This window comes from Actinia tenebrosa, unplaced genomic scaffold (assembly GCF_029948245.1).
Source record: "Actinia tenebrosa isolate PJP-AT-01 unplaced genomic scaffold, QUT_ActTen_1.0 PGA_scaffold4__44_contigs__length_22323623, whole genome shotgun sequence".
NCBI lineage: Eukaryota > Metazoa > Cnidaria > Anthozoa > Actiniaria > Actiniidae > Actinia > Actinia tenebrosa.
In genome coordinates, this window is record NW_028292581.1 from 12,366,057 (window position 1) to 12,382,414 (window position 16,358).

A 16,358-nucleotide genomic window follows, 5' to 3' on the forward strand; every position below is an offset into this window, starting at 1 on the left:
CTTGATCAAAAAATATATAATTTTGCTTTTGTTTTGATAAACAATGTATGGTATATAACCATACTTCCTCGCAGTATCCTTAAACATAACTTGGGATGCCTGTGTTATGTCCTTCTAGCGACGACAAAACAAGGTGTCAGCGGAAAGAGATACCTATATTTTGTATCAAACTATATTATAGCTTTATTCGTTAAAACTTTAAATATGATATTAAGAAGCTAACGATTACAGTGTCTGGCGTAGAATAATGTCGTAATTCTAAAAAAAAGTAATCGGAAACAAGATTATTTCATTGTTAATTTGAAGCAATGACATCATCATTGGGTCGATTCTATATTTAGATGACTGGTCACGTGACGTAGTTGTTGTACTGTGCTGTGAGTGCGAAAATAAGTTTTTTCAATTCTGAAATTTGTGGTTAAAATATCGTTAAAATAGAAAAATGAATCGGCTTTTTGGACGAGGAAAGCCCAAGGAACCACCACCGAACCTCACAGATTGTATTTCTAATGTAAGTTGATATTTAGATCTCTTTTAAGTCGCATATTTCCTCGTTGAAAAAATCTTATGTCGAGAGGTAACATGACAAGATGGTGGAACTGAACAACGAATCTCATTTGTGTGTTTGCAGGTCGACAGTCGAGGAGAGTCTATAGAAAAGAAAATAAGTAAGCTTGATCAAGAGCTTTTGAAATATAAAGAACAAATGAAGAAAATGAGGGATGGACCATCAAAGGTTTGGTTTAAAAACTAAGGCAGTCATTCAAAGCTTATAAACTTATGTTCAAAACTAGCTGTACATTTGTAGTAGTAGTGCAAACAATATATCCGTGAAACACTAATTACTAGATTGTTCAAAATAGTGCTAGTTAAACAAAATAAAACAATAGAGTTAGCATAAAATAGTGTAAGTTAGTATTACTAATATTTAAAGGATATATTGTTTGTACTCTACTTTCTGCAAGCATTCATAATATTTGCAGAGATATTTTGGAAATATGTATCGCGATATGGAAAGGTACATTTTTTGGTGGGGAAAGGGGGGGGGGGGGGGGGGTGAGAGCTGGGGCTTCAGACAGCTTATAAATCATCAGTAATAATTTGAACTCTGGGACCAACCTTTTTATTTATGAAAGCTCTTTCCTTGCTAACCCGTAGCCACTATGATATGAGGAAAGTACGGTGGCTTTAGCTTTTGACATTTCTCTGTTTGGCCTCCAACATAGCTATATAGTTTGGGTATACAATCTTGACAGAACTCGAAAGTTTTTTATGACAAAATACAGGACGATAAAATGTCAAAAGCGAAAGTCTTTCATGACAAAATGCTGGACGACAAGGTTGCTTGAGACGAAGTGTCAAAATGTCTTGTGACAAAATAACAAGAGGAAGTTGATCAAAAAGACAAACTGACTTTGTAATATGGCCCTAAATCACTTTGACTTTTGAACTTTTGACTTTTTTGACTTTGACTTTTTTATTGCTGCTCTCGGCCACTGTAGGGAAGTTGATGCAGTTGCCTTGGCAAAATATTACAAATGCCCCTCAGAACACTGGAAATTGCATTTCCGAGGGTCTCAATTTCAAAAAATTTCTGGGATTCATGAACCCCCTTGTTATTCTCGTCTTTGCCACTTAGCCTTGGTAAACAATTGGGTTTGACGTAATAGGAGGATCATGAATTATCTTCCTCCCTTGAAAGACGAGGAGGGTCATGAATTTCTTACTGAGTGAAAGAGGGAGGGCTATGACTAGTGTATTAAAAAAAAGTTATTGCCAATCCCCTACTCCTCCCCCACCTCCCCAATAAAAATTGTACCTTCCATAACATAGGCACATATACCATATGTATTAGGTTTTCTTTAAACGTAAATGATGTTAATAATATTTTTGGTTAATAAGCCATTTAAGATTGAGGAAAAAGCTGGGACCAGTTGGCATTTGCAGTGCATTGTGGGGCCATTTTAGGGAACACTTCCAAGATGGCGGCTCACCCAATCTTGTGTTTATGTTTGTGTTTGCATTTATTGCATTCATTGCCAGTGAAAACAGGCTTCTTTGCATATAATTATTGCTTCATTTATGTATACTTGCTAATTTCATTTGGAATTCCTTTGGTTATTTTTTAGAATATGTTAAAACAAAGAGCACTTAGAGTTTTGAAGCAGAAAAAACAGTAAGTGTTAGAAGTCATTATAATAAAATACATATATGCATGTATGGCTATTTAATTTCCAATATGTTCATCCAACTTGACATGCAAAAGTATGGCTGGCAATAACGTATATGCTTACTTTTATGCACAGGCGCCTTTCGTACACTAAAGCTAACACATTTTGATACAAAGCTAGCTGGTTTTAACAAACCAGGCATGAAAAGCTCCTTTTGCAGCAAAAGGTCTGTGCATGCAGTAGAAGTATGTGTCTGACGTACTACATTATAATAATGTAAACGTTCTAATACTTTTAAATGTCACACTTTAAATGTACGTACACATCTTGACTGTCAAGTTTCCCAAACAATATAAGTGGCATATCACTTGCAGCACCATGGTAGGGGCTTTAATCTCTTCATTATATTACATGTTCTGGGTTTTGTTTAGCAAAATTTAGAAAAAATATGACTTGAAACTAAGAAATTTTCCAAGGTGTGTATGCTAATTAAACATATAAGCTACTGTGTGTAATGCATACAGTATAAGACGTACTGTGTAACTTTTAAGAAAGTCCTGCTTGTCTTGATCATTACTAATCATTTTTCACATGCAGATATGAAGGTCAGTTGGAGAGTCTACGGCAGCAGTCCTTCAACATGGAACAAGCTAACTTCACCACACAAACACTGAAAGATACAAAAACAACTGTAAGTTATAACTTGATGTACATTTATGGATGAAATATTAGGAAGGGGAAGACAACCATGTAACTAATTTGAAATGAACTATTTTGTGAAACAAGAATTTTTACCTACTTTCTTCTTTCAATATTCTGGTAACTCACTATTTACGAGCTGCATGCTGAAATTTGTTTTTTCTGCTACCATCATAATCTGTCGGTACCTTTTATCACTGGAAGCAGTAAAAAAACAATTTCACAACAAGTCATTGGAATATCTGAGTTTGCAGAATATTGAAAACTGTAGTAAATGTATTAAAAAATGGATAGTAAGTATTGACTGTAAAGAAAACCAGGTTCAAAATAAGATAATTTTTTCAATATTAAAAAGTAATCAAATTTGTTGGGGACCAAAAATCATGGATGTCTTTTGGCTTGGTGATGAATTTATCTTTAAGCCGTTAGGACAGGAGTGGGTAGGGGAAAAATTGTTGTGGTGGCTAGCTATCTCCTCCTATTTTAGGTCTGGATCAAATCTATAAAAATATAAAGGTTATACAGTCAACCTCCAAGTACATGCATTACAGGCATACTCTATACAAAATCTAAAATCTGTTATTGCCAACCAAGCTACTGTTTACAGAATGCAGTTCATCATAAATGTATTATGTTCCCTCAACTAGTTCCTTTACTTTCTACTTTGCTTGCTAGAAAATGTTAATTTTTTAAAAATTTCATTTTTACAGGTTAATGCAATGAAAACAGGTCTAAAAGAAATGAAAAAGGAATTTAAGAATGTTAATATTGACCAAATTGAGGTAAGACATTTTTTTTCGTTATTATTATGAATTTATTGTGCAATGTTCACAAATCTTTAAGGAAAATGTTAAATGTTTACCATGAAAACTATGCAGCATATGGGTGCTTGGGGCCTACTCTGCTAATGCATCAACAGGTCTCTCAGTGTGTATGAGATAAATGCCCCAAATTAGTGCAAAAGTGATAGAATGGCTACTTAATATTGAAAATTTTTTTATTCAAATAGGACTTACAAGATGACATGTCTGATATGATGGAACAAGCTGGGGAAATCCAAGAGGCTCTTGGAAGAACATATGGCCTGCCAGATGACATAGATGAGGCAGACTTAGATGCAGGTATGAACACACGTGACAAAATAGGTTTCTTATAAGTTTATTTATTATTTTAACTCATCCCTCATTTGAATTTGTGGCAGCCATTTTGGCAAAGGGCCTATTGGGTAGTAAGAGGAAGTTTAATAGGCAGTGTCATCATTTCTGCACTATAACTAGAAGTAGTATGGTGCATGTGCACTTGTTTTAAAAGTCTATTTTCCACTCATCACTCAATGCACTCTGAACATAAGATATTATTAGGAGGATACAAACATTTTGCATTTAAAATTTAGATTAAAAAGGTCTACAGTAATAGAGTAAATAATTGTCTTGGTGCAATGTTTAACCATTTCAGCAACCTTCTCATTTCCAGTAGTATCATTTATTTGTTTAACAGTTGCACATCAGAGACATATTACTAACTTAATTACTAATATTATTAACTTTGTAACTGGTTCATTCAAGGAAAGGGAAAATTCTAACTCTCTACACTTTAATTCTTTTATTTGCTTTGCCTTTGCACACACATTGTAAGCCTTCTCAGTTTGAATCTGAACAAGACTGGATCTGTTAATGAACCCATTGTCTTGTTGGAAAACTGATTGAAACAACATTCAAGTAAATATACAATTGTTATTTCAATATCAAAATTTAGAGCTGGAAGCACTTGGAGATGACTTGGCACTTGATGAAGACACATCATACTTAGATGAAGTCAATGCCCCAGCAGCACCTGATACTGTTCCAGGAGCTCAAGATAAAGAAACAGTCAAAACACAGGTAATAAATAAGAATACTTTTTAAACCTCATCTCCTATTCTTGACTAGTCAAAATCCTTTTGTGATTGGACGCATTTGTAAAGGGAAAAGTTAACAAAAGGGGTTCAGGAGTGAATATTGAACTCGCTATATTTTAAGAAACCAGTCTGAATCAAATGCTTATTAATTTTGGGTAATAGTGAACAATCTGCACCATATGATAAGTTGTCCGTAAGTGGTCGGTAAGTGGTCAGTAAGTGAACTGTAAGTGCAGATTGATAAGGTAGTGGTAAGATAACTGTAAGGCACTTACATTGTGGTGCAGATTGTTCACTTTACCTTATTATTATATTTAATGGCTTCCTGGAATAAATATTTTGTTCATATGGACCAGTAAAATGCTGATTCTTATTTAAATCTCATACTAATGAGGATGTCTTGTTCTGGGAATTAAAGTCAATGCCCCAAACCTGAATTAGCACTGATCAAGCTTTGTACATGGCTGTACAACAATCTAATAATTTTATGACGACTGGAATCTACACTTAGTTGACTGATGAAGACTGTGCATTACAGTTGTAATATCTCATACAATCTATAATAAGTTTTGCTCTGAGCCCAAGAATTTATAATTCATATTGATAAACTTTGAACAACTGGGCCATGGTGAATAGAGTGCAAGTGGAAAATGGGTTATTTTAGTCACAATAAGGATATACATGTAATATGGAATGCTAATTTTCTTATAAAAGAACTATAATAATTCATAGTATTTCTGAGGTCTTACTTTAAGTACTTAAAAATTTGGACTTCTCCTTTAAGTTCTTCTTATGCTTTTGTTTCATTGCAATGAAATTGCAACTAAGTTTGATGGCAGAATTTTTGAAATACTGAAAATTATTGCAATAACCAACATTTTTTGTTAATTTTTTTCCGACAGGATGGTATTCAAGTAGATGAGTTTGGACTGCCAATTCTTGCCAAAAACTAAATATTAACCTGTGAATATTATACCATTGCCGAGAAAGATGAAGGACATTCTAAATGCTGCCAATAAATTTGTAGATAACTTTACCCATGCACTTAGTAATAATTACGTTATTGCAATTTTCGTAAACATGCAAACTCTGTGTGCTGCATGCTGAAATTTGTTTTATATTGCTGTCAATCAAACCTAATCAGTCAGTACCTTTCATATTTTTGACTGGCGGTAGCATAAAAAGCAAATTTTAGAGTGTAGCTCATAGACAGAGTTCACATGTTTCTGACAATTGCAGCAATATGATAAATCGTCGATCGTTGTAAATATTTTTTGTTCCTTTCAATATGTTTGTTTTTATGTTTTTGAGTGGCCCTTAATGAGATATTCTATTGTTTTAAGAATCATACAAGTGAGCCAACCCAATGCTCGTTGTCTCATTTTCATCTAATTTGCATGCATTCATAATATCTGCTATTGCATGGCAATTATGTTTGTTCAGACCAATTATCACAGACATAACATTCTGAAGCCTAAGCCTCCTCTGCAGACTTCTCTCTTATTTTCCTTTCTTGGGCGGTTGGAACTTGGACACATACCACAGGTAGCCCACCAAAGAAACATGAGAAAGGCTTGAAGCAAAGAGAGAGACACCTGCGGAGTAGCCTACTGAAGCCTCTTAGAATGAGTATGGTTAAGTAACCTCCAAAGTTCTATAGAGCAAGGAGGTGCCATGTGATACACTATGTAATTCTGACTATCATGGCTAAAAAAATTTCCCTGTCCACTCCTGGACTCTTTGTTGTACCTCCTTAAATCCAGTTGTCCTTTTATGTAATCTAGCACTTTGAGCTTGAAGTATCAGCCTGTCATTGGTGAAAATGCTGGCCAAATTCTACTGTTAGCTGGCCGCGAAAATATTTCAGTTCTAAATGGGAAATAGGATGGCAAGTTGAACATGTTATTCAAAAAAAATTTGATTTGACTTCAATACCTAAACGAGAAGAAAAGGAAACATCCCATTCTAAGGCTATAATTTTTTATAAATTATAAATAAAGCACACTTGAACATCATGCACTTTCTACTTTTGGAATCGCTTTTATCGTGTGACTACAGATATAATCCAAGCTTTGTTAAATGTATTTCATAAAATGGTGGTGTCAGTTTTTTTGACACTGATGACACAGCGACTGGAGTTGTTATTTACTGACCTGTAATAAAACAGTGAGTTCATTTTCATAAGCGAGCCAGTATAATGTTTCCATTGCAGCAGCTTTTAGGAGACTGGTTCAATATACTATAGGTCCATACCAATTTCTTTTTATTGATTGATTTTTCAAACTGGACACTGATTAGAGTGATTTTACTTGGCCCGTGAAAAGATAATAAGTACGTAGTAGACTCTAATGACATAGTTTTCTCTCGTTTTACTTTGACTATTGAGGGTCCTTGAAGGGGTAAAATAGGAACTGGGATTTGTCTATTTTGCCCTGGGAATAATTAGCAATTAGTCTTCGAGCACGAATGGGCTATAAGTCAATAGTCCAAGAGGCCAGGAGGGATAGAGAACTAATTGTCTTAGTCGAATATTATCTAACTACCGTAAACGCCCGTGTATAATACGCTCCCATGTATAAAACGCACCCCATATTTTTCATGTTAATTTCAGGAAAAAAGTGAAAAGTGTTTATATAAGTCAACTGCAACCGTTTTATTGTTCTCGGTAACACATTGAAATTCCATTTCGTTTCATAAGTTTCATTACGGCAATTTAAATTCAAATACATCTCAATACCGAGTCCTGAATTATATCGAATTCAATAAATTTCTTTTGCTTTCAAAGCCGGCACTTATCGCTACTAGTAGAGTATAACTTATAGCCCACTAGTAGCTCATCCAATCAGGATGCATGTTGATGATAGATCGCTATTTGGATTTGAGTAATGGGATTTATAAATGGGAATACACCCTTCTCATAATGGCTGATGAACGCACGGAAACGAGGTCACCCAGTCATCTTGCAAGGTTGAGCCAAGCTGCTCATTCAAAATAAAGGCTGTTAGCGCTAATTCAGATCAAAACGAAGGTCATTTTTTAATACTTTTCTTCTTTAAAGTCATTTCATGTAATCTTTTAATGTGAAATAATGACTGGGTGACCTCGTTTTCGTGCACTTGTCAGCCATTATGAGAAGGGTGTATGGGAAAATCATTTTTAAGTGAGACGATGAAATTTGGACCATTTGAAGGGCGATTTTTCTGATTAAAAATGATAACAATACCTTTGTGAAATGTAAATCTGACGGTTAAAAAAATCATAAAAAACTGATACCTACAATTTTTATTGCAACCCCCTCTTTCAGGAATCACTATTAGTCAAAACAAAAAAAACAAAACAAAAAACAATAAGAAAAAATCATGCATGTACCTAATTTTGAGTTGAATCTCTCTGAAAGCTGGAATATGGGATTGGCACACCCTCTTTCAGGACTCTCACTATATTAGCCACTAATATACGACTTTGTTCACTTGACGCGTGTTTATTGTACGCGGTCTATTGTGTTTATTGTACGAAAATTTTCCACCAAAATTATAAACCGTTACGAATGGTATGGGTAGAAACGTCAGGTACGACATAACGTTGTATTCATACCAATAAATGTGTTTGATAATCACATTTCTACATAATTCATGGAGTACTATGCTACTAAACCTCGCCAGTATTTTTAATAAAGTCGGATCAGTTTTTAAAAATGTATTTTTTTTGTCCTTGATTTTTATAATATTTCGTGAATGGAGTCAATTCGAACATTTCTCAAACCGATGGAAATAGTCATTTCAGGCACGTTTTTGTAATAACTATAAACCATTAATGATTACACTTCCCATCCTATCGCGTCCGCATCAACAAGTTTTCCCGCCATTTTGACCTAGTTCAATTGACAAGTGACACGAAAAATCAGATGTGAAGGTTTCAGAGAAAAGTCAGCTAAAAACCGCTAAAAAAGTCGTCTATGAAAATAAAGGTAAGGAAAACGATTGTAGAGATCATATGTAAATACTTGAAATAGTTATATGTAGACGGTTTTCGAACTTTAAATCTTACAATTCCGTGAACCAGTGCAACTGTACGTTGGTGCTTCTTATTAGCCTAGCATTTCATTTCGGTTTTTAGACTAAATATTATTCACAAAGAACCAGTTTTAATTTAAAAAATACTTTAAGCTTATATGATAAACTGTTAGAGGTTTTAATTGGATTCTGCCTGATCACACTAAAGATTTCATTGGATTTTTTTTAAATCCGCTATCAAGACTTCGTAAGCTTACTTGACTTCATAAGCTCTCTCACAATGCTGTCGAGTTCTGGAAAATATATAAAAGTCTCACTATTAAAACATGAAAACCCCGAAAATATTTTGTTTTCAAATGTCATATCACAGAAGAAGATATCCGACGTGCATGTCTAATGGGTTTATAGCTTGTTCAAGACGCGTCCTTTGGTCTATAGCATACGATGGACTGCACAATAGCGGTACTAAAAGGAGTGTTCCAGGGTGCCCAGACGGCCTCTCTTTAAATAAATTAAAATCTAGGAAATGCCTTTTTAAAGAAATCAAATTTTCTAGATTGTTTATGTAAAAGAAGGCCTCCGGATCGACCCCCGGAACCTTTGCTGGCGTGGAAGTGTAGAGAGTTTTAGTGCTGTATTTACGTCATTCGAACCCACACTTTCTAGAGGAAAAAAGAAAATAGAGAAAAGTATGGAAAAAGAATAACTTAATAAGTTATCTAATCCGTTAGATTTAAATCGCACATGCTCGGCTAGCTTTGACCACACCTAAATTTTATATTTGACTTGAAATTTCTGTTGTGTCTATGCCTATACTTCAAGAAATACAACATCTTTTGAAGACATAACACATTACAAAGCAAACCGATTTTACCGGCCGGCCATCTTACTGGTACTTCCTAATTGAAAAGATAGGAGATTCTTGGGGATTGCATTAGCGGCTTTTAGGTAATAAAAAACAATATCATTGAATTCAATGCTTTAGATATCAAAGCAACGACATGCCTAGAGGAAGCCAGATTGATCAACCTTTATTTGGCAAAATGATTTGTTTAATCGATCAGGAAATCACTATACAGAGTTAAATATTGCCGTGAGGGTTTTTTCTCTGGGTTTTCCGATTTTCCTTCCTTCTCAAAACGTTAGTTTGATTAGCCGTGGCCCGATTTTAATCAGCCCAGACGTCACGTTGTTTTAGGTTAGAGATAAAATTTTAAGATTTTAAAATAAATGCTGATTAAGAGAAGCGATGAGAACCCGAAGAGAAAGGAATAAAATTGAAGCACTTCTTTGGATAAAACATATACCTTACAAAGCAAACTTAAAATATGGTAATTATTGGATAAAATATTTTTTAATTTTAATAGAACAGCAGGAATTGAATGAAATGGAATAGGAGTAAAGATGAATGGAATTAAACAAAACTTTTGTTGCTAATTAAATCAAATTGTTTCCCATTAAGTCTTGTAATCGATATTTGCAAATTTGTTTTTAATTGCATTGAGAAGATAAAGTTTATTTAAAGTTCAGAAAAATGGGATAGCCTCTTGAAGAGTGTGAGGGAGTGTGACAGGGCCGTAACCAGGGGGGAGCACAGGATGCATGTGCAACCCACCATAAAAGCGTAAGGTCTGCTTTTTTGTGGCTCTTCAATCCCCCCTCCCCCGCCCCTTTTTTGGTTCTTCAATTTCCTTTTTTTTCCTTTTGGTTCTTCAATTCCATTTTTATTTATTTATTAGTTCTTCAATTCCCTTTTGTTTTTGTTTTGGTTATCCAGAACCCCGGTACCAGAGGCCTTGTGGGGCTTGGGGGAGAGAGAGGGAGGGAGGGAGGAGGGGTAGTTATCCAGTAGTTCCTTTTCCATTCCATGTGCACCCTCCCTGCAAGATCTCTGGTTACTGCCCTGTGTGAGTAGTTTTAGTTCCATAAATATATACAAACTTCCAAGACAACCACTCAAGCAACTCTCATGTTCAGGGACGTCGAAGCATTATTTTTAATGAGTGGGGACTACAATTTAGGTTATATATAAGTGATATAAAACATGCAAGGAGATGTGCAAGTTTAGAGTAGAAAAGATCAGGGGGGGCTATAGCCCCCCTAGTTCCCCTGTCTCCAATGTCCCTGATGTTGAACCAATTTCCACAAGATATTTCATCTAAAAAAATTACTTGCTATGAATAATGCCGAGCTACCTTACAATCTACAGCTCTTGAATAAATAATAGTTATCAGCATAAGAGATTACTCAATATAAGTAGGCTAAAACTTGAAAAAATTCAATAACGAGTGGCATAAGAAAGCTATTGAATTTGTAAGTACAGAATTCACTAAAATAACTGCTGTACTTAGGGAAGCATTCAAAGTTGACTTGGAATTCAAACCATTTCAAGATTTCAAGAGAAGAACATCTTTGCCTGCACTCCCTGCCATAAATAAAAAACAGCATGGATGATACTCTTCTGCTAATATAACCAGCAGTTCAGTAAAAATGTATATGATCCCAATTTTTACTCTGTAAGAAATAAACTTACAAAGATTACAACATGTTATTGTTTGAATCTTAAGACTTCAGAAAGTGCATTAAGTGTTTTGAAGTCTGTAGAGCATTACATTACTCTTTTAATGACATCCAAATGAAAAGAGGGTAATAAGTTTCATTAGTTTTTTTCATTCTCATACTCACATTACCAATTAAATTAAATTATATATCATGTAACATTACATTTCTTTTAATGACATCCAAATGAAAAAGAGGTAGAGGGGTTCCTTCGTTCTCTTACTCAGATTACCAATTAAATCTAAATTATATATCATGACAAAACTGTCAAAAATAAAGCTTGTGGCTTAAACTTCACAGGGACATGCTTGTATAACCTATCACAATATTATTATAGACTTGTTTGGAAAGGATCAAGACTATATTTAGTTCTTTATTTCAGTAGTAATTTTGTTTTAATGACTTTTTCATATTAATGTAGATTTGAAAATATAATCCTCCAAAATGGAATAGTTTGACCTGCTTTTTTCACACACATACCTTCAGTATGTTTTATAGCATTCAACTGCTTTACTTAAAACTTTTTATCAGATAAAAGGCATTCAAATTTTATTAGATGAGATTATAAAAACTAAAATGTTTAAAATTTAAGCTAATTCATGATATGTTCTTCGTATTCAATTAAAAACCTATGAGAGTGTGAGTCTAAGAGCAAATAAGACAGCAATAGCATCTGTTCTTTAAATATATTTTCAACTCATAAAATAAAATCCGTACTAAATTTTAAAACTTAAAGTAAACATATTGAGTGTATGTTGAACTTTCGCTGCATAAATAATGTAAAAAGACCATGATCATGGATGAAAGATTTTAATGTTAAATTCAAGGGGAAATGAACCAGAAAGTTAATAAAATTTTCTTATCAACAACTGACACTTTAAAAGAGCAATGCATAGGGTTCAATTGGAAGCAAGATAAGACTAAAGTATTATTGCACGTCTAGGCTATTTTCTAAAGTCTCTGGGCTGACAAGATGGATGAGGTGTTGACCCTCGTCTAGGAAGCTGAGGTAATACTTCATGGCTTGATTTCTGGGCTGACCCAAACCTGATATTAAGCATTCCTGGTGGGTCTCAATGATCATGCTACGACGTTTTTATAAATATATTTATTATTTATTTCTAAGCATTTATGATATTAATAAGTTTGTAAAATGAAGCTACATATTGTGCACTAAATAAACATCTTTTGGTTTTCTAGAAGAGGTAAAAGGTAAGACACAGATCTAAAAGCTTATCAGCATGGGATGGGCTAATGAATTAAAAAAATAGAAAAAATAAATTCATTTACCAGAATTCATTTAACATGTCCTAAAAATGTTTACTCTTCATTAATCCTTTTCTTTCTTTGATAAAGGTGTTGAACTAACACAGATAACTTTGTTCTCACACAAAAAATATGATAAAGCTAAATAAAACGTAAGCCACAAAGAGTAATTATATTCTAGTAATGACAGATTCCTATAAATGTACACTATCCACATTTTGGTCTAGAACTGATAACGAACCCTTGGGTCTGGGATCATGGGCGTTTTGCTTCGTTTCTTTCTTGAAGGTTTACGAGTATTTACACTAATTGACTTGTGTCAAAATGTTTCATAGCGTTGTTGTGTTCAGTCAAGAGTGGCCTATTAAATCGAGTAGTGTTAAGAAACTACCACAAGCCACATTTTGCACGTAGGGATTTACGAAGTCAAATCCCTAGAGTCTTTTAAAGTGCTCGCAACATAAGCCACTTATAGAAGCAAAATTGTTTTCAAAGGTCAAAAGAGAAGCGCTCGATTATAAGCTTCGTGGTAAACTCAATAAAGAATATTTATGGCAAGCTAGCCTATTTCTCTTTCTACTTCTTTAAAAACAATTTACTATTAATATTAAATGCAAGGCGGCAAATTACTATGACTAAAACAATTCAACAAACACAAACGTTATACATGAAGACGAACAAATTCCATACGAACAATGAGTTATGTGTGAAATGTAATTATAAGCTCAAAAATATCATAAAGAAATCTTTGAGATCAGAGAAAAAGAGTAGGCGCTGGAAGTTTCCTTGAAATCGGACCTTCCGACAATTTTCAACCAAGGGAATTCGATGCATGCTGTTAGTGAGATGAGAAACACAGAACACTATTGTTTACGTGGTCCTTCCGAAGCGGGCGCTTCTCTTTCAAGAATCCTTTGTGTGGAAACCTTTCCGACTACAAAACAATGATCTTTGTCGTAAAAAAAGTAAGAAAATTTTACAAGTTTGGCTTAAGTTGCGAGCTCTTGTGGCACTCAAAAGGTGTCTAAATCACGTCGACCCTTGTCAGTGGCTTCATAAATTAATCTGGTTTTTGCTCTTTTTATAGCACCAAATAGATAATTCTTACACACCGACGTCGACGAGAATATTTGCTCTTTGAGACAATCGTTTGTAAGCAATCATTAGCTTCTGTGATTAGAAACAAGGACGATACTTTAGACGCTAGAATTTCCTTTCATACATCGCAGTCTCCTGTAAAACCTTTTCCACGAATTCAATGTTTTACTCGACCAAATCCAAAATCCCGACGTGATCCCAACGATCAAAAACATTAAATATTTCACCATAAACACGGTGAAGTCTGGTTTTTCCAAAGGAATTGGATAAGGAGGGCAAGAAATGTCGCTGTTTTTGACTTTTGTTATTTCTTTGCACTCTTTCTGGCGTTTCCAGCCTTCTAGCCAAGCATTATCCCATCGAGCTCGATTTGATTGTTCGTAGAATAAACACCCAATAACCACTATCGCAGGCACCGTGTATAAGATCGAGAACACCCCTATTCGAATCATTAGCTTTTCGATTTTTTCACGCTTGCTGTAGTCATCTTTCAAAACAGAACGGACTCTGTAGAGAGACACAAAACCTGCTATGAGGAAGGTTGCTCCGATTATGAAGTAGACAAACAATGGGGCAAGTACATAGCCACGAAGAGCATTCACATCAGACAAGCCTACATAGCAAACACCACTTAATTCGTCTCCGTCCACCTTTGTCATTAGTAGAATAGCAATCGTTTTAACCGCAGGGATTGCCCAAGCTGCTAAATGAAAGAACTGGGAGTTAGCCTCAATAGCTTCTTGGCCCCATTTGAGGCCAGCCGCCAAAAACCATGTAACTGTCAATATCACCCACCAAATAGACGACGCCATGCTAAAGAAATAAAGCATCATGAAAATTACTGTGCATCCTTCGTGTTTGGTTCCTTGTACTAGGGTCTTTGGAAAGCCCGATCGTATGGGTTGATTGCAAGCGATTTTGTCTCCAGCTACAAAACCAGCAATAAAAGCGATCGAGACCATAAAGTAGCAACCAGAGAGGAATATAATCGGTCTCTCGGGGTACCTAAAACGTCGCATGTCAATCGAAAATGTTAAAATAGTGAATAATGTAGATAAAGCACACAGTATCGCCCATATTCCTGTCCAAAGTTGAGCTATCTTGCGCTCCTCGTCGGTGAAGAAGACATTTTTACAAAGAGCTGCGCAGCGCTTCTCGCCATGGTACGTATACTGATCATTACCGATCTTTTGCTCTTCGGGACAGCGATATTTCATCACGTTCTTGTCTACTACTGGATAGCTATTATTCGTATTCCCTTCTTGTGTTGGGGTCAGTTCCTTGGTGTTGTTTTCTCCTACACAGAGCTTGTCTCCAAATTCTGGGAATTTACTACATTTAAGTGATTCAGGCCAGTTAAATCCAAATCTAGTCATTAACTTTTCACAGCCGTTCCGAGCACTCTCGCACAAAGACCGGCAAGGCGGCAATGGAGTCTCTAGGACTGTGCACACTGGGGCATAAACCGAGCATAGAAAGAAAGCTAGATCACTGGAACAATCCACTTTGACGAGAGGGTAGAACTGATGAACTTCTAAGCCAGCTTCTTCCTGAGTTCTGTGCTTTAGCATGTTGGGGAATATAGTTGTGTTATACGGTAAACCTGTACACAACGGTATGGTAACTGGTTCACACTGCTTCTTCAACGGTAAACAAGGTTGAAAGTAAGTCAGCATGACGGCAGCCATCAACAACAAACTCAGCCCTCGTGGTACACTCATTCTGAAGAAATATCAGTCTTCAACACTTCACTAAACTTCGTTTTCTGATAGACAAATCCAACGTCAACTAAATCCTTCTTACGCTGCCATGACAGAGACAACACTTGACTGTATCGCCTTGCGAGCAAAATTAGCAATGCGGCCAAGCACGTTCGTTGATTGGTCTACGATACGGGAAACGTCAAGGAGGAAATCACAACGTGATGTGATTGGTCCATATCGTGAAAGGAACTCTAATTACGAAAAAAACAACATTCAGGTGTGAAGATTAACCGGAAGTACAAAAGCGAGAAGCCATTCCACGGACCACTATCACAATCATCATTGGTCAGTTCGAAATCATTGATGATCACAAACTCAAAAGAAAGAAAATTGTTGGTCTATAAGCAGATGGCAAAATCATTATACAGATTCCCCCATACTGTTCTTTTGTAATCCAGTAGCCGAAACATGCGAGGCGTCGATTCAAGGAGCTTACTTGCCAACGGCGTTCCTTCTTTTGTTACTATCGGTTGGAATGTGTTTTTCCGCCGGTTAAGACAGATAAGAAAAGGCATTTGATTTTATAAACAATCGCTCACGAATTCATAACAAAAAGACTTCTCTTTTGCCTTCGATTTTGATAATTAATTTAACATAACTCATAATTCGTTTAGACTAGTCGTAGGCTAGGTTAGAATAATATTCTTGATTCTTATTCGAAATAACTGGTTAGGCTTTTAAAATATCTAGGACGGATTTGAAATATTTCATTGTTGCTTCGAATAGAGTCACACGAACTTCCTTGGGTTTTTCATTAAGAAAACAGATTGAACAAAACAAAACTGACCACTTCACTCGCGAAATTGAAATTAAATTATCGCGTACAAGTCGTGTTTTTAAGTGCATTTTATCTGGCTTTCTTATCATCATCCTAGCCACTACTTTGACACTG

General features: G+C 35.4%; 2 protein-coding genes across 2 annotated transcripts; one reads left to right on the forward strand and one right to left on the reverse strand.

The window, feature by feature from the left end:
• The first annotated feature begins 361 nt into the window (after positions 1 to 361).
• On the forward strand, positions 362 to 6,782 carry LOC116302441 (charged multivesicular body protein 5). Its single transcript, XM_031711732.2, has 8 exons — positions 362 to 511; positions 632 to 736; positions 2,130 to 2,176; positions 2,769 to 2,862; positions 3,581 to 3,652; positions 3,880 to 3,991; positions 4,626 to 4,750; positions 5,670 to 6,782. The coding sequence occupies exons 1-8, from the start codon at positions 443 to 445 to the stop codon at positions 5,718 to 5,720; spliced, it is 675 nt and encodes a 224-aa protein (XP_031567592.2). The 5' UTR covers positions 362 to 442; the 3' UTR covers positions 5,721 to 6,782.
• A 5,351-nt stretch (positions 6,783 to 12,133) lies between these two features.
• On the reverse strand, positions 12,134 to 15,560 carry LOC116302452 (frizzled-1). The gene has a single exon (XM_031711744.2). The coding sequence runs from the start codon at positions 15,422 to 15,424 to the stop codon at positions 13,802 to 13,804; it is 1,623 nt and encodes a 540-aa protein (XP_031567604.2). The 5' UTR covers positions 15,425 to 15,560; the 3' UTR covers positions 12,134 to 13,801.
• Positions 15,561 to 16,358: the final 798 nt, after the last annotated feature.

Coding starts and splice junctions, on each gene's coding strand:
- LOC116302452 (XM_031711744.2), bottom strand. CDS start 15,424: ATGAGTGTACCACGAGGGCTGAGTTTGTTGTTGATGGCTGCCGTCATG.
- LOC116302441 (XM_031711732.2), top strand. CDS start 443: ATGAATCGGCTTTTTGGACGAGGAAAGCCCAAGGAACCACCACCGAAC. Junction 2,177..2,768: donor GTTTTGAAGCAGAAAAAACA/GTAAGTGTTAGA, acceptor TTTCACATGCAG/ATATGAAGGTCAGTTGGAGA. Junction 2,863..3,580: donor TGAAAGATACAAAAACAACT/GTAAGTTATAAC, acceptor TCATTTTTACAG/GTTAATGCAATGAAAACAGG.